Below are 16,513 nucleotides of genomic sequence, written 5' to 3'. Positions count from 1 at the left end.
AGGAATGTAAATTAACAGCAGGTGTAGTAGCCTGTTACGGTTATGTAAAATTAATAAATTTTAGATAGTCACCACAAACTGTTAAGTTAGGAGCGAAACTGCTAATTTTAGTGTTGCCATTATTGCCTGGAAATATGGCAACTTTATGTGACATAGAACTCTACAAAAAGCAAAGCAACCTAGCCTGCGAAAACAAACGCAAAGCAACAATACAAACGCAGGCGAAATCAAATTATAAGACACAGACGTAATATATACGTGAAAAACTAGCTGGCAACAATAACAGTTGCGTGTGTTAATCCAAATGTCAAGAAAAACTAGCAAAAAGCGACGGATCAAATAAAAATTGAGTGCTTAGTGTAAATTAACTATGACTTCGGTTATATATGTGGAATTGAGCTCGGATTCGGAGGAGGAGGTAAAAGCACCAGTGACAGCGCCAACAATGTTCAGCTGGTGTAGAAAAGTACAGTTGTATTTTTAATAGGTTTTGTGCATTGGTGTGCGCGTGTTAGTGTTGGCGTGCGTGCGTTTATATTTGTTTCATACATGTGAATGAGCATGTGTGTGTGAGTGTGTGTGTATTACAAATTATGTGTACGAATATCATTTTCGCGGTGCTTTTATTGTTGCCCGCACACATATGCATATGCATACATACACCAACAGCTCGACGCGCACACACATGCACAGATCCAATGCTGCCAATGTTGCCACCTTGGCTGCAGTAACTGCTGCACTTGATGCTAGCAATTAGAAATGTTAATTGTTCTAACTGAAACCAGTTGCCATGCATGTGTGGGTGTATTTATGTGACATTATTGTATAGTTTGCGACGCAATTCACTTAAATGTGAGCTATGTTAACATTTTGTTTACATGAGCAGGCGAAATAAATGTAACTCTACACTCCATGGGTCGGCGCGCCTCAAAACTCTACACACATTGCCCCACTCACACAGCTGCAGCGGCGTATTTGTTTGTTTTGTTTTTAAATCGAATTTAAAATGCAATACCCAACAGGTCGTTTTTGTTTTCTTTTATTAATGTTCTCATCTCCTTTTCACTACAGGGTCCACCCGATGTAAAGCGACCGCGTCGAGAGCTGACAAAGGTGTCTACTTCGAAAACCTTGCCAACGAAATTGTTGCACATACCAAAAGCTTCTATTGTCACGCCAGCCAGTGGGATTAAGGTCACGCCTACTGCAACGGCAGTGACAACGGCGACAGCTGCTGGAACCGTGGTCGGGACATACAGGTATCGAGCAATAGTAAAATCATTTAATAATGTCTATGTACATATTCAGTAAGACGTACGTTTGAATCAATGCGCTTACTAAATATCGATAAGATATTGATTATTGTTCTGTTAAACTGTTATCGGTAACTGACAAAGCGCATCTTACAGGTCCATGCACATACCCAGCGGCATAACGGTAACCAAGCACAACAACAGCAATGGCAATTTCAACATGTCCACTGCCAAAGTCACAGTCGAAAATAATAACAATAGTAACAATAATAATAACAATAATAATGTGAATTACAAACCATTTAAAGTGGCAAGTGGCACCTGGTCGAAGACAACAACGGGCACCACCATGGCAACAATTACCAGCGTACCCAGTCCACAGACGCTGACAACAAAGCCGGCGCAAAGATCCGGCACAGTCCAGCAAAATACGACGATAAAACAAAAGTCAAACCCAACTGCAGCTCCACAAAAAACTATACTGCATCAACTACAACAGCAGCAGCAGCAGCAGCAGCAAAAACAACAACTACAGCAGCAGCAGCAGCAGCAAAAGCAACAACTACAGCAGCAGCAACAAAAACAACAGCAGCATATTCAGCAGCAGCAAAAACAACAGCACCATCTTCAGCAGCAGCAAAAACAACAGCAACAGCTTCAGCAGTCGAAGCAAAGGCCAGCAACGCCCATCAAACAACAGCAGAAGCCACCGATAGCTGCAGCACAAGTGCAACAAAAGCATGGTACGACACCAACATCCACTCTCCAACAGCAACAGAAGCTGGCGACGACAACATCTATGCATCAGCAGCAGAAGCAGGTAGCATCGGTGTTGCAACAGCAGCAGCAGAAATCCACAGCAATGTTGCAGGTGCAGCAACAGCAACTGCAGCAAAAGCCGTCCATTACGATGTCAGCAATGCAGATGCAGATGCAACAGCAACAAAAGCAACAATCTACACCAACTCTACCGACACAAAAGCCAATTTTGCTGCAACAGCGACTGTCGAAGCCTCCCCTGCAACAACAGCAGCAACCGCAACAACAGCAGCAGCTGAAAGCACAGCCAGTAAACCAGCAAATAATGTTAACCAAAAAGCTGCCAGTTAAGCAAACGGCCAAGCAAACAGCGCCGCAACGTTTGCCCACCTTGCAGAAGATGCCGCTGAACGTGACGTTGACGTCGCCCGCCACCCAACAGAAGCTGCCGCCGCCAGCCCACAGTGCCAACAGCAGCAGCACCACCAACAACAGCAGCAACCTGCTGCTGCAGAAACAGAAGATGCAGCAGCAGCAACAGCAGCAACAACAGCAACAACAACAACAGCAGCAACAGCAGCTGGTAGCACCGCCGCCTGCGCATCATGCGACCAGTCAGCTAGCCAAGCTCACGTCAATGCCCATGTTGAGCAGACAGAATATCGTGCTGCCAACGCCAACGTCAATTAATAGTGCAGCGCGCACACTGCCCTACAAAATGAAGACGACAATAGCAACATCTACGGCTGTAGTGACAACAGCTGCAGCAACAGCGACAACAACAGCTCCAACTGCGGCAGCAACAGCTGCTGTCCTGCGCAACGTTCAACAGTTTACGCCCAGCAGCAATAGCATCACATCAGCTGGCGCCACGCCGCCTTTACGTCTATTAGCCACGCCTCCGCATTGCGCGGCAGCCCTAAATGAGCCTCTGTTGCTCAATTTGCCACCCACGACTAGTATAACGCCACAGCTGACGCCAACAACAACGCCACCGCCAACAGCAACATCAACAACAGCAGCTGCAACAGCTGCAGCTGCTGCTAAGATTACCTTTCCGGGTGCAAGCATTTCACCTGTCCCTAAGCCGGCGACGAAGCGCGTGCAGCCCATCACAGTGCTCAAGAAATCCGATGAAGAGTGGCGGCGGCACATAGCGCAACAGCAGCTCGAGCAGTGTCACAAGCCAAAAGAGCAGCCCATTGCCACGCCCACCATTGTGCTAGTCGAATCGCCGCCCACTACGCCACCAACAGAAAAGGTGGATAGCAGCAGCTCCGCTCCAGCTGCTTCAACAGCAACCTCAACTCCGGCTGCCGCTGCTGCTGCTCCAGCTACAACACGTCCGCCACTTGTGCCGGAATATGCGGCCTTGCTGCAGCTATGCCGTGAGCTGGACAAATCGCCGGATATGGAGCGATTGATTGACATAAAGCTGATGAAATACTATTACAGTGTCCACGAGAACTTTGTCCGTTCACGTGGTTTTCGCAAGCAATTGGAACAGACCATGGAGCGCATGCGAAATGAGCCGGACATGATTTATGTGCATCTGAAATATGTGGTTGATGAGCTGAAGGTGCGACGTAAGGCCAAAGCCGTAGAGCTGCCACCTGACGAGCCGGAAGAGAAGCCAACAACAGCAGCAGCACCGGCAGCAGCAGCAGTAGCAGCTCCAGTGCCAACGCCAACTGCATCTGAGATTAAAAGTGCACAGCCAGCTCCTGCTGCTCCCGCGGCTCCTGCTAGCACCGGCAACAAGCGCACCGATGAGCGCATTAGAAAATTGAATCGCACTCTGCACACCATTACGAAACGTATTAGCGCCTTGGAGGAGGCGGATGTTGATTGGAATGACGATGATGACTCCAGCTATCTGCAGGTGGAGCGCTACAAGAAGCGCGCCTGCCAGATCTATGAGAAAATCTGTGATTTAACCGGTGAAAGTAAGAGCGCCCATCGCCAGATGAAGCAGCCCATAGTATTTAAGGATACGCCATATCCACAATTTAACCGCACACTCTCCGCGTTCGTCAATCGCATGCACGAATTTCCCGATTATCATGATGTACTCCAGCTGCTGGAGCACTGCAATAAGGATAAGAATCTGGGTTTGGCTACATTCGAAATGAAGCGCATAGGTAAGAGGAAGCTATTGTTGTTGATATCCATATAATTCATACCATATTTTGCAGCTCATGACGCCTTCGTTAAGGTGGGTCGCCTGCTGCAGGCGAGGCGCAAGACTGATCTCTATGAGACCGTGACTCATTTTACGGCCAATGCCAAGGATCCGGCTGCCTCGGATGCAACCCTGCTGGCTAAGCTGAATGAGAACAACAAAAAGCAAACCAAAATCAGCGACATTCTAGAAAAGTGGGTAGCGTTTAAAACAACTCTCATTGCGTATCCCAACTAACCTCCAACGTGCTTTGCAGATTTGCTCGTGAGCAGGATCTCACCAGCGAGGAGCAGCGAGAGGCGAGACTAAAGGAAAAACAAGCTGCGGCAGCCGCTGCAGCTGCTGCAGCAGAAACAACAATAACAACAACAGCAGAAGCAGAAGCGGCAACAACATCAGCAGCAGCTGGAGAGGCAGATTCTAAGCATGAAGCTGTTGCAAATCTGGACGATGAGAAGCCCTGCACCAGCGCTCAGGCACAGGCGCAGGCAGCCCAACAAATCGACTTAACGAATGGCCTAGAAAGATGCGAGAGCGACAGTGACGAGGAGGATGAGGATGATGAGGACGATGATGAAACGGACGAGGATGTGGATGCCTTTGTTGATAATTTTAAAGCAAACGGCGATATTAGCGATGTTGAATCCGATACGGAGGCAAATGCAGCACCAAAGACATCTGCTGCTGCCGCAACGGCGGCTGCTCCTGTGATAGTTAATAATGTAACGAGAGTCAAGACTACTGCTACTAATGATAATAATAATGCTGATGATAATGTTGATGAGAGTGCTTCAGCAGAGGCTGCCAAGGCGTTGCCCAACGGCAAGCTGAAGGATACGCCTGCTGCCCAGATACTAAAGGTAATTTCCGTTTCTAGTCTAAATGCAACTGTATCTACAACCAGCAACAATAACAACAACAATAGTAAAAGCAACAACAAGAATATTAGCAACGCAGAGCAGCCGCCGCAGCAGCAGGAGCAGCAGCAGAAAAACCAGCAGCGAGAAAAGCAACAGATCACAGAAATTATCATTTCGGATGAGGAGTCATAAATGTTCCTCGTCCTTCATTTCCCATCATCAGCATGTTAGTTTATGTTTTCTTTAGTTAGAATTTATTTATTTATCTCATATTGCGCACAATTTGTTATACTTCCATATACGATATATTAATTGTTTTCAATTATATTTGTATTCTATGTATCATATATATAGATATTTAAATTTAGTTTCCATTAATTATACACAGCACTTTGTGGATGCTGTTTAATAACTGTAACTTTTTTAGTGCGCAACAAAATGCTTAGATAGTGTATATATGAAATGCAACTACTATTACATTTAAGTGTATGTTTTAAAAAAACACTAATGGCATAAGAAATAAAATGAAAAAATCAAATTACCTTCATTTTCTTCTGCACTGTTTTCTTATGTTTGTCAACTAATTTTAAAATATTACACTGTCTGCTCCTTGTTATCGAAACTCGGAGTTATCGGCGTTTAGCTTGATGCTTCCTGCGCTTTAAGCTTCCGCCTTGAGCGCTCCTAGCAGATAGCTAGTTATCGGTGAATTGTCCAGGACGGTTTCCTCGATAATATCGAAATGATCGTACTTATCGAAAATCTTGAATGTAACTTTAAATCCAGCATCCTGCAAATTCTTGGCGAAAACGCAACTTTGCTCGATGAAGGTCACGCTCTCGTGTTCTGCGGCTATAACATGCAAGTGAGCGCCAGACCAGAATGGACTATCAGCAGGCCAGGGCCATAAAATGGGCGACAGCTCCTTGGCACTCTCAGCATTCAGGCCAAAGATATTATTGGGATTCACAGGATCGAGTTGCCAAAGTTCCCGCAAATCATAAACGCCGGATATAAAGAATAAGACGCCCACTTTCTGGCGGCGCTCCTCCGAAATTAATGATGGAACATGTAACAATTGAGCGAGGAGGTGTGCACCAGCCGAATGACCTGCAAAACTAATCTCTGTTGCTTTCGTTTCTTCTGCGTAGTTGAATATCCATAACAAAAAGTCGGTAAACTGCTGCAGTAGCTGCGCCAGTGTCACCTGAGGACAGTTATTATAGTCCATGACGGCGACACGGTAGCCACGACGCACCAGAGGCCTGACAATCGAACATGAATGCGATTTATCAAGCATCTGCCAATAGCCGCCATGGACATAAACAAAGAGAGGCGAAGGCTGCTCCGCTGTGCCGTTCTTATAGAAAACATCAACTAGTCGTCTATCATCCGTGCCGCCATAACGCAAATTGTGAACTTTGATGTCAGATTGGGTCGTCAGCTCTTGCGTGTCTGTTTTCGGATGATGATAAGAGATTATTGCGCTAAAACATATGTATGAGAAAGCTAGAAATTGGCTTTGCCTTACGCTGAGAGGTGACCCGCAGAAAGTGGTCTTGTACAGCCACATTGGGTTCCGGCTGATCTTGAAATCTAGCTGTGTTATAGCTAGGAAAGTATTCACGGATCAAATCGATGTTCTTCTCTTGTGGATTATACATGATTGTTAGACAACGTTTATCACTCGACTGAACTACAAGGTAAGTAACAAATACTTATTACATAGATGTATAATCAGCAAGACAAACCTGTTCTTTTTTGCAAATGTAAATCTCTGCGGTTTTGCTCAAAGCTAACCAGTTCAGAGAGCGGCGATATTTAATTTACTCTTGTTAGAGGTTTGAAAGAATTAAATGCGCTTGTTGCACGTAGTAATATAAAAATCATTTTATTACAATTACCTGTGGTACTTTTATATTTGAATCAGTTTTGTTGGCGCTATATATAATTATTCTGATCAGAAATTCCAAGGAAGGGAATTTGAAAAGAACAAGTTCCACTGGCCTTCCACGACATTTTAATTGAAACAGTTGGCAGCATTTTGCAACTAGGTGGCAGCACTGTAACTGAAAAGCCAACTCAGCTTCTAGTTTATAAATTTTATTTTGCGTTTGTGAGACAATTGAAATTATTTATTGAAAATGAGCAGAGCCCAACAACAAAACGATGAAGATGTCAACTCGGCGCTCTTCGATGCACGCAACGAATATTATATCGGCAATTTCATGGGCTCCATCAACTTTGTGCTGCCCGAGCAGGGAACGGCAGGGGCAGAACTCTTGTCTTACATGTATTTATCGTATTTGGCCATCGACTCGGGTCGCATCATTGCGTCGGACATCAAAGAGAATACCACGACACCGCTGCTGGCTTTGCGTTTCGTGCACGAGGCCTTTGAGCAACCTTCTCGCATTGAGGAGCTGCTCGAAAAGCTCACCGACAAAGTGGCCGGCGATGAGGATGAGACGAACATCTGGCACATTGCAACAGCCATCGTTTACTGTTACGATGGACAGTTCGAGAATGCTCTGAAGATATTGCATGGCTCCAACAATCTCGAATCGATGGCGTTATCTGTTCAGTGTCTGTTGCGCTTGCATCGAGTCGACCTGGCCAAACAGTTGGTGGCCAAAATGCAGGAGATCAGTGACGATGCAACACTCACACAGCTCGCACAGGCCTGGGTAGCCTTGGCTCAGGGCACGGAACAAATGCAGGATGCCTTTCACATCTATCAAGAGTTCTGTGAGAAGTTTAAGCCAACTCCAGCGCTGCTCAATGGCCAGGCAGTCGTCCACTTGGGCCTGGAACATTACGAAGAGGCGGAAGCTGTGTTGCGTGAATCGCTGACCAAGAAGCATAACGATTACGACACATTGATCAATATGATGGTACTCTCACATCTGACGGGCAAATCAACGGAGACGATAACTCGTTACTGGGAGCAGTTGCGTCAATTTTATCCGAAGAGCGATTTTATTGTGGATCTGGATAAGAAGTCCGCAGAGTTCGATCGTCTATGCCTGGAGTACGAGCCAAGCGGCGAGCAGCTGCTGGCAGTCTAAAACTGATTCCCCAATCCACATTACATTCACTTTTAAATCTTTATATGTATATGCTTTATATTAAAATACAAATCTATTAGATATATATAGCTATGTTTATGTTTGTGGAGTAGTCTTCAGAAGGGATGAGGCGATCAATTGCTTTGTAAAAATAGTCGAACCTTATCCATACAATAATCATTTAACATTTTAATTTTTGAACTAATAATGGGGTTTTTCGGTTGCAATTAATTTATCGCTCTCTTTGCTTCACCTTTTTCTGCCATCCCCAGTCTTTAGTAACTGTGTATAGGGAAAAATATTTAAGTAAAAAATATTTCGAATCGACTTTTTGACTTCACTTACTTTTGTTTGAATCCATATTTCTTACGCTCATAGAACAAATCTGTCTTTGAGCTGCCCAGATTGACGATCTTAGGACAGCCATCGCGCTGCAATTATTTTAAGTTAGTTATTGACTAGAAAATTTATTCACAATATACTCACATCCTTCTCTTGAATGGTGCAGGATTTGCAGTAGTAGGCATCGGAGACCCCAGGGCCGCCACATATAACGCAGCGTCCCTGATACGACCCATAGTTGCATTCATCACAGATCCGCACCAAGGTGCAAGGACGCACATAAGAGTCACAAATTACACATTTGCCATCGTCCTTTTCGCAAAGCCGGCCAATAGCTGCACGTGAAACAAACAAGCAAACAGGGCCAAATATTTTTACTCACACTATAGAAAAAATAGCTAATTTCTGTGCTACTTACCTACGCCAGGCTGTTTTCGGCAGAAAATCAAATCGGGATGATGCTTAGCCATATTGAAATAGTTTTATTTTGATATATATTCAAGCTTAATAACAAATTTACGTTTAGTTTGGCAATGGCTTCTAGCAATGTTACACGCGGTGTGACCGAATGCTACAAATATGACATTAGTTATATTTGCGGCACAGAAATATATACTGTTTTTATCAGCTAAAATACTAAAATGTTGTTTTGGTCACACATCAGCAGCTGTTTGTCTTATTTTCTGTATACAACTTTGGGAAAAGTGCATAAGGCAAAATGCAATTCGTTTAAATTGTGTGAATTTGTGTAATAATAAATATTAAAATATTGTATAAAGTGCTAGAAAATGTCACAGGTGACATCGTCCACGACACAGAGTGCCGCTGCCGTTCAAGCGGGCAGCAGGCGTTTGCAAAACAACGATGCAGGCGTTTGCGTGGGCGTCGGTGGTGTTGGCTATGGCGAAACTGAATGGGAGGCACGCGAGGTAAGATGACTTTAAAATAATGCAAATCATAAATATATTAAAATGTGGTTAACAGTCGCAGCGCCAGCGAGAGCTGCACGAAGCGCGCGCCAGAGCTGCACAGATGGAAAAGACAATGAAGTGGTGGTAAGTAGGAGCCACTTGGCAAAGCATCAGCTGCTACTTATTTAACTCATTAACATACTAAATCCTAATTTCACTGCAGGTCCGATTGTACTGCCAACTGGCGAGAGAAATGGAGTAAGGTAAAGTTACCATGGCACCAGCCGTTGAATCAATATGATTGCAACTTGTTTAATCACACACAACACTTCAACCTAATAGGTTCGCAACGAGCGGAATAAAGCGCGTGAGGAGTCTAAGCAATTGAGTCTTAAACTGGACGCAGCGATGAAGGAGGCACACTCTTTAAAACGGGAGAAAAATGATCTGGAAGTTCAGATAACTCAGCTAAAGAAGGAGATGGAAAAGGTGCACACACTGATGATGAAACATGCTGGACAGTTTCATCGTGCGGATACCAATGAGGATGCTGAAGCGAATGGACGCGATGCAAACTGCTCGCCCGACATCTCATCCGATGGCCTAAAGAATGTCAATAGCGAAGACGGGCTGGTTACCAAACTGCCGAACGATGTCAAGGATTTGGATATTGAAGAGTTTGCATTAAAGGGCGCCATGCCCAAGCATTTGAGTGATTTGGATGAGGCTGAGGCTGTTGCCGAGGAAAAACGTCTAATACAGCAATTGTCCAAAGATGATTTTGATGAGGATTACTTGCTGCAAAAGATATCCATGTTGCAATTGCGATTAGATGAGGCACAAAAGACATTACAAGCTGAGCGAGAGTATGCTTAACTAATAACTACAAGTAATTTATCAAAAATATATTTATTTATATATATTTGACAGTGAAAAGCATGAGCTGCACAAGAGCATAGAGAAACTGGCGCTGGAACTACAGGATGTGCGCGGCAGACAGGAGGAGTTACGCTCTGCCAAGCAGGAGGCAGTGCGAGAGCTACTCACATTGCAGGTAAACCAATTCAATATTTAATATATATAATGTACTAATGTCCAGCATATATTCAGGAGCAACATCGTGCCGAGATGCGCATCGTGAATAACTCGCTGCAAGAAGAAATTGCTGCTCGCGAGAATCTGGAGCGTCGGTATGGAAGACTTAGCTCTCTCCTCATTGCTCTCCGTCTATTGCATACCATACTAATTCCTAATATCTTACAGTCTCAGCGAGCTGCGCACCGAGCTTGAGCATTTGCAGGCGGAGAATGCATCGGAGTGGGGCAAACGCGAACGTTTGGAGTCTGAAAAGTTAGCACTGGAGCGCGACAATAAGAAATTGCGAGCTGAACTGCGCGATTATCAGGAGCGTTCGGATCGCAAATGCCGCCCGATGCAGGCCAACGATGTGGAGCTACGCGCTCTGCAGCAAGAGCTCTCGGAGCGTAATAAGGAAATTAGTGAAGTCAAAATGTCGCATGCAAAGTTGAAGAAGCTGCTGGCCGAGACCAATACGGAACTGGGTCATGCCGTGAGACGTGCCGAACAATACGAAGCGGAGGTGAGTTAAATTTAAATTAAGTTTGAGTATTCGCAATCTAAATTGTTTTAAATATGAGTGTGGACTTTTGAGCTTTATCCTCTGCATTGATTTTAGTTATTTTAAATTCATATTTAATGGTTTAAAGTAGATCTTTATTATCTTCTGAAAAGGAATCTTGATATCATAGTTAGTCTCTTCCTTATATTCTCATAGATCTCAATTTTAAAATAAGCATTCAGTTTTACTTTATTTATTATAAGCTAGAAACCATAGATAAATGCCAGAATCGACTTCTTTTACATATCAGAAATACCTTTAAGTCTAATTGGCAAACGCCGCTAAGCCGGTGATTGCACGTCCCAGGATCAGAGCATGAATATCGTGTGTTCCCTCATAGGTATTCACCGACTCCAGATTCATGACGTGCCTGATCACATGGTACTCGTCGCTGATGCCATTTCCGCCCAACATATCTCGCATCTGACGTGCGATCTCCAATGCTTTCCCCGCATTATTGCGCTTCAGCAGCGATATCATCTCAGGTGTGTGAAGTTTTTTGTCCTTGAGCCGGCCCACATGCAGGCAGGCTTGCAGGCCAAGTGCTATCTCTGTCGTCGCATCAGCCAGTTTTTTTTGGATCAGCTGATTGGCGGCCAAGGGTCGTCCGAATTGCTTGCGATCCAATGTATATTGACGCGCAATTTCCACACATGTCTCCGCAGCACCCAACGCACCCCACGCGATGCCATAGCGTGCATTGTTGAGGCAGTTGAATGGGCCGCTAAAGCCTAATGCGTTTGGCAGCAGCAGCTCCTCCGGCACACGCACATCGTCCATCAATATCATGCCCGTGGGTGAAGCACGCAGCGAAAATTTGCCTTCAATTTTGGGTGTGTCCAGACCCTTGCTCGTCAGTTGCCTATCGATAATGAAGCCCCTCAATTTGCTATCCTCGCACTTGGCCCAGACAATGATGACGTCGGCTATGGGTGCACTGGTTATCCACGTCTTTGAGCCATTGAGTATATAGGTCTTGGTCTTGCTGTCATATTTGGCATTGGTTTCCATGCCAGCTGGATCGCTGCCATGATTCGGTTCGGTTAGACCAAACGCGCCTGAAAAATCATGCATAAAATACGTGGAGTGGATTTTTACTTTATTATTTTTCTTCTGAAAATCTTGAATATATATGTATAGAAAAATGGTATATATGTATATTAAATATTTTACATATTTTTATATACATATATATTTTGTAGAGTATTCGATTGTCGGTGATGCCGATGATTTTTTCTTTTGTTTGGGCATTGCTATGTTTTTGCATTTGGTATTTTTCCGCTCTCACTGAACGCTCCAATACAAGCGCCAATTCAATATTTGATGAGAGTACAAAGACGGAGAGAGAGAGAGAGCTTTCGGTAGTGCTTATGTTATTTGCTGTCATTTGCTGACATTCAATTCCCTCACCAACTCCCTCTCCCAAGACAATCCCACAACTTGTTTGCTTTAGTTTGTTGTTAGGGACGCTCCTCTCTTTCTATCTTGCTAACACTTATTTTAATCTGCTTCTTATCAGTGCTGATAAACAAATCTTTAAAACGTAATGCTAAAAATATCAAAAATAACTTAGCAGGTGATCAACATGAACATCGTGTAGAGATGAATTGCGAACTAAATGTTGTTTTGCTCACCAATCAGCTTTCCCTGAGCCAGGCCGGGCAAATATTTTTGCTTTTGCTCATCGGAACCATAATCGTATATGGCGCCCATGGCCAGAGAACTTTGCACGCTCACCGCAGAACGATAGGCGGAATCAATGCGTTCCACTTCGCGTGTGAGCAGTCCATATGCAACACTGGAGACGCCGGCGCAGCCATAGCCCTGCAGGGTGCAGCCCAAAACGCCCAGACTGCCAATCTCTTCCATGATCTTCTTATCGAATTGTTCCAATCGATTGGCCATCTTAACGCGCGGCAAAAGCTCCGCTTGGCAATAGCTGCGGAAGGCATCCCGAATGGATACCTCCTCTTCTGTTAGCTGACTTTCCAAGTTCAATGGATCTTGCCAATTGAATTTTGCTGCACTCGCTTTACTGCTGGAAAGGCGGCGCGTCACAAGGCATGGACGTAGTTTAGTGATTATACTTTGCGCAATCATTCTTCTTATTTGTTATTTTCTTTGGGTTTTTAGCTTTTATATGAAATTCTGTCCGCCAGCTGCTCTAGCTCTCCCACTCGCTCAACTGTCGCGCTGGACTCGTGACGAGAGACTGAGCAGAAAAGCTTTGTGCTGCATAAAAGCTTTCCATTGACGGTTGCTATCTATTTGCCTTCTCGCTCTCGCTCTCACATCTACATATATTGTTGTTCGCATAGCTTCGCCGTGGGGGTTCTAATCACACTCGCCTTATCTGAAGAAATTAATATAAGAGTGCTGATAATCAATGAAATTAAGGGTTTGCCGATTAATAGCTTATTGAGTTAATTATTGTTATTGGCTTTAATTTAAATATATATGTATATATAATATAGCCTAAGTATTTCTTCTGTTTCCGCCAAGTATTTCCTTCAAGTCATTCATGCTTAGTTGAACGATCACACACCTCACTTCACTGTTCTGCACTGCACTACTGACCCTGGGCGACTGAAGAAATCCTACAATTGCTGCCCTTTTATGTAGGGCTACTTTCACTCAAAGACCAAGTCGCGCTCAAATATTGAGCACGGCGCCAAGTAGGGGTCGTTGTAGTAGAGCTTGAAGTGACAAATACTCAAATATAAATACGAAAGGAATACTGTTGCACACATGTAGGCAACTCATTTGATCTGTAGTTCTTCTTCGCTTACATACATTAAAATATCACTGTATAAATTTGCCCTTGATTAAATATTTTATTGTTCCTCTTCAGGTAAAACGCTTGCGTCAGCGGGTGGAGGAGCTGAAACGTGAGCTAGCCGGCGCTGAGGACGAGCTGGACTCGGCCGTAAATCAGGTGCGACGCCTGCAGCGCAGCAATGACGAGCTGGTGGGACAGACAGAGGGGCTGCAGGTGCAAATACAGCATTTGCAAAACAGGTGAATAGGGAATCTATTATTATGAACTACTATTTCAATTAAAATCCAACTCAAACTAATTACCCCAACTAACATGTTTCATGGTGCTGGCTATAAAAACTAAAACTTAACAAAACCAAAAAATAAAAAATAAATAAATAAAATATCTGAAGACGCGCACCAAGTCCGCAGTTGCGTGGTATTGGCGGCGTTCAGTTGCGAAACAAAATTGCCGTTGAGCTGCCCAGCGAGTGTTTGCCGAACATCAATGATCTGCGCCAGATCTTTGATGATGGCCAGGCGGGTTTGCGCAGCTCGCACAATGGCTGCGATTCGGCGGCAGTGCATCATGCGGCTGCCGCGAAGCGTTCCAGCCATACGGAGCGCACGCTCCTGCAGCAACAGCAAAGCAATGCGGCGGCAGCAGCAGCTGCAGCTGCAGCAACTGGTTATTACGATGCGAAGACATCGCATTTCGAGGACAACATTTTCGAGTCGAAGTCACGCAATTTGGAATTCGAGCGTGCCAAGCAGAAGTTTGATAATCCACATGGACAGCAGCAACAGCAGCAGCATCAGCTGCATCAGCAGCATTTGCAACAACAACAGCAGCAGCAGCAGCGTCAGCGCAGCTCATCTGCTCGCTATAATAGCAACACGAGCAGCAGCAACGGAGGCAATCGAGCCAATCTTGCTTTGCCTCTGAAATGCATGACAAACACATCCCAAAAGGATGTCGATGCGAATAGGCAGCAGTATGAATCGCAGGATAAGGAGCAAACCCATGCGGGCTATGCGCGCAATAGTATTAATTTAGATGGTCTCAAGGTATCCGATGATGAGGTGAGACGCGAAACTCCAGCATGCAACTAACTTTTGGTTTTTGATTATTTTTATTTTCTTTATAAAATGTATTATATATATAATGTTGTATGATATATGGTTAATTGCAAATTTTCTTTTTGCAGACTCCGTAGCTATGGCTCGACAAGTTTGCTGCTGGACGATGAAACTGAGGGAAATAGCGATTGATACTTAATTATATATATATATATATATATATATATTAAGCATATATATAATATTTTACATTAACCATTACTTTAAGTCTTTCAACATTGATCTTAGGCTATGACTTGCTGTCCACTATTTGATTTTAGAGTGTTCCTTGTTTTTTTATAAGCTTATGTATATTTTATTATTGGTTCTCATGAAAAAAACTTATTTTATTTGAATACTCCACTCCTGACAGCCAAGCAAATGTATGCACATATCTATATTTTATGGCAAGTCTAATGAGTTATTAACCTATTTATGATTTATGTATTGTCAACTCTTTGTTTTGTCAATCAATAGATTAACTAAATATTTATCGTTCATAGAGTTAGTATTATAAAAGAGTTTTTATATAGCATACTAGTATATTAACTGAGCTGTTCTATTTATGCCTAGGGAACAAGTCAATAGAACGTATTATATACATATACAGATATACACATTCGAATCTTGAGCTCCAGAGACATTTCGAGGAATACATATTCCATTTACTCTATAATTCCCATTAATTTATATGGCCATGTCGAGATCTCCTAATCCCAATTGCCTTGTGTTTTTAATGCACAAGTTAACACTGCACTGACTAAATAATACCCCTAAAATGACTTAATATATATATTTATAATCATATGTTTCATATAGTTGCATATACATATATAGGAGAAAAATATATAGAATTATTCTGGATTCTTGTAGAGAGAGTTGTAAATTAGTCTAAACGATTTGCTTATATTAATATTATATATGTAGATGTATAGAATGAAAAACTGATAGATTCATCTTTATCTTCTCAATGGTAGAGTTGGGATCTTGGGTAGAAAGATCTTAGGAATATGGAATGTATACCAATGTGTCACGAAAATAAAACGTCGACTATACGAATCCAGCTGAAATTATTAAAATCGATAATTACAATCAAATATTGAGCTTCCGCATTTAGCTAAATATGTATTCCATTTAATACACCCAAAAATGTATATGGCCATATTCAAATCCGCATTAACTAAATTCCCATCAAATATACCAATACATATACATGCATATATATGAATATTCGATCTTATAGAAGACTAGCAATATAGAAACTAATATATAATTTTGTTCAGAAATATTTAAAATTTCCCTCTTATATATGTGCAACTATAGTTATAGATATATAAAATACAGGTTACAATTTTTATTGAATATATACTAAAAAACGATATACATGCATATATGTAGTGCCAGAAAAGAACATACAAATTATATAAACAATTTTTTATATGTTATTTCTCCCAGAATTGCGAGCTTTTGCTCTGTTTTATTTATTTAACCAAAATCAAAACACTAAATCTTCAAATACGTAAATTTGTGCCTCTTTACGAAGAAATTTGTGCAATCTTTTGGCCATTTTCTAGTCTTTGTTTCTATTGTCAGGCGCAAAAGCTCGCAATTGGAAAATATTGA

General features: G+C 43.0%; 6 protein-coding genes across 10 annotated transcripts; 3 read left to right on the top strand and 3 right to left on the bottom strand.

The window, feature by feature from the left end:
• Positions 1-84: 84 nt before the first annotated feature.
• On the top strand, positions 85-5,595 carry LOC6576271 (daxx-like protein). The gene is made up of 5 exons (XM_002002226.4): positions 85-466; positions 1,072-1,259; positions 1,410-4,153; positions 4,208-4,388; positions 4,451-5,595. The coding sequence occupies exons 1-5, from the start codon at positions 371-373 to the stop codon at positions 5,244-5,246; spliced, it is 4,005 nt and encodes a 1,334-aa protein (XP_002002262.4). The 5' UTR covers positions 85-370; the 3' UTR covers positions 5,247-5,595.
• LOC6576270 (kynurenine formamidase) lies at positions 5,286-7,048 on the bottom strand. Of its 3 annotated transcripts, none has more exons than XM_044008620.1 (3): positions 6,959-7,048; positions 6,586-6,750; positions 5,286-6,509 (listed from the first exon to the last, which is right to left on the bottom strand). In XM_044008620.1, the coding sequence occupies exons 2-3, from the start codon at positions 6,716-6,718 to the stop codon at positions 5,716-5,718; spliced, it is 927 nt and encodes a 308-aa protein (XP_043864555.1). In that variant the 5' UTR covers positions 6,719-6,750; positions 6,959-7,048; the 3' UTR covers positions 5,286-5,715. The 3 variants fall into 3 exon arrangements, with proteins under 3 accessions (XP_043864555.1, XP_032584380.2, XP_032584379.2); XM_032728489.2 differs by lacking the exon at positions 6,959-7,048 and adding an exon at positions 6,806-6,900; XM_032728488.2 differs by lacking the exon at positions 6,959-7,048 and having other exon boundaries at positions 6,586-6,796.
• A 47-nt stretch (positions 7,049-7,095) lies between these two features.
• Positions 7,096-8,207, top strand: LOC6576269 (coatomer subunit epsilon). The gene has a single exon (XM_002002224.4). It carries the CDS (start codon positions 7,199-7,201, stop codon positions 8,120-8,122), a length of 924 nt encoding a protein of 307 aa, XP_002002260.1. The 5' UTR covers positions 7,096-7,198; the 3' UTR covers positions 8,123-8,207.
• On the bottom strand, positions 8,162-9,038 carry LOC6576268 (PHD finger-like domain-containing protein 5A). Its single transcript, XM_015165075.3, has 4 exons — positions 8,883-9,038; positions 8,609-8,799; positions 8,468-8,553; positions 8,162-8,404 (listed from the first exon to the last, which is right to left on the bottom strand). Exons 1-4 carry the CDS (start codon positions 8,932-8,934, stop codon positions 8,398-8,400), a joined length of 336 nt encoding a protein of 111 aa, XP_015020561.1. The 5' UTR covers positions 8,935-9,038; the 3' UTR covers positions 8,162-8,397.
• Positions 9,039-9,127: 89 nt separating this feature from the next.
• LOC6576266 (coiled-coil domain-containing protein 102A) lies at positions 9,128-15,977 on the top strand. Of its 3 annotated transcripts, none has more exons than XM_002002221.4 (10): positions 9,128-9,393; positions 9,449-9,519; positions 9,599-9,638; positions 9,718-10,241; positions 10,306-10,429; positions 10,486-10,565; positions 10,639-10,975; positions 13,866-14,032; positions 14,185-14,854; positions 14,980-15,977. In XM_002002221.4, the coding sequence occupies exons 1-10, from the start codon at positions 9,253-9,255 to the stop codon at positions 14,986-14,988; spliced, it is 2,163 nt and encodes a 720-aa protein (XP_002002257.2). In that variant the 5' UTR covers positions 9,128-9,252; the 3' UTR covers positions 14,989-15,977. The 3 variants fall into 3 exon arrangements, with proteins under 3 accessions (XP_002002257.2, XP_043864554.1, XP_015020560.1); XM_044008619.1 differs by lacking the exon at positions 14,185-14,854 and having other exon boundaries at positions 9,130-9,393; positions 14,980-15,064; positions 15,095-15,977; XM_015165074.3 differs by lacking the exon at positions 14,185-14,854 and having other exon boundaries at positions 9,130-9,393.
• LOC6576267 (glutaryl-CoA dehydrogenase, mitochondrial) lies at positions 11,178-13,231 on the bottom strand. The gene is made up of 2 exons (XM_002002222.4): positions 12,649-13,231; positions 11,178-12,072 (listed from the first exon to the last, which is right to left on the bottom strand). The coding sequence occupies exons 1-2, from the start codon at positions 13,112-13,114 to the stop codon at positions 11,279-11,281; spliced, it is 1,260 nt and encodes a 419-aa protein (XP_002002258.1). The 5' UTR covers positions 13,115-13,231; the 3' UTR covers positions 11,178-11,278.
• Positions 15,978-16,513: the final 536 nt, after the last annotated feature.

This window comes from Drosophila mojavensis, unplaced genomic scaffold (assembly GCF_018153725.1).
Source record: "Drosophila mojavensis isolate 15081-1352.22 unplaced genomic scaffold, ASM1815372v1 contig_36, whole genome shotgun sequence".
Classification (NCBI taxonomy): Eukaryota; Metazoa; Arthropoda; class Insecta; order Diptera; family Drosophilidae; genus Drosophila; species Drosophila mojavensis.
Note: the sequence above shows the minus strand (reverse complement) of the source record. Positions and strands in the feature narration are given on the sequence as shown.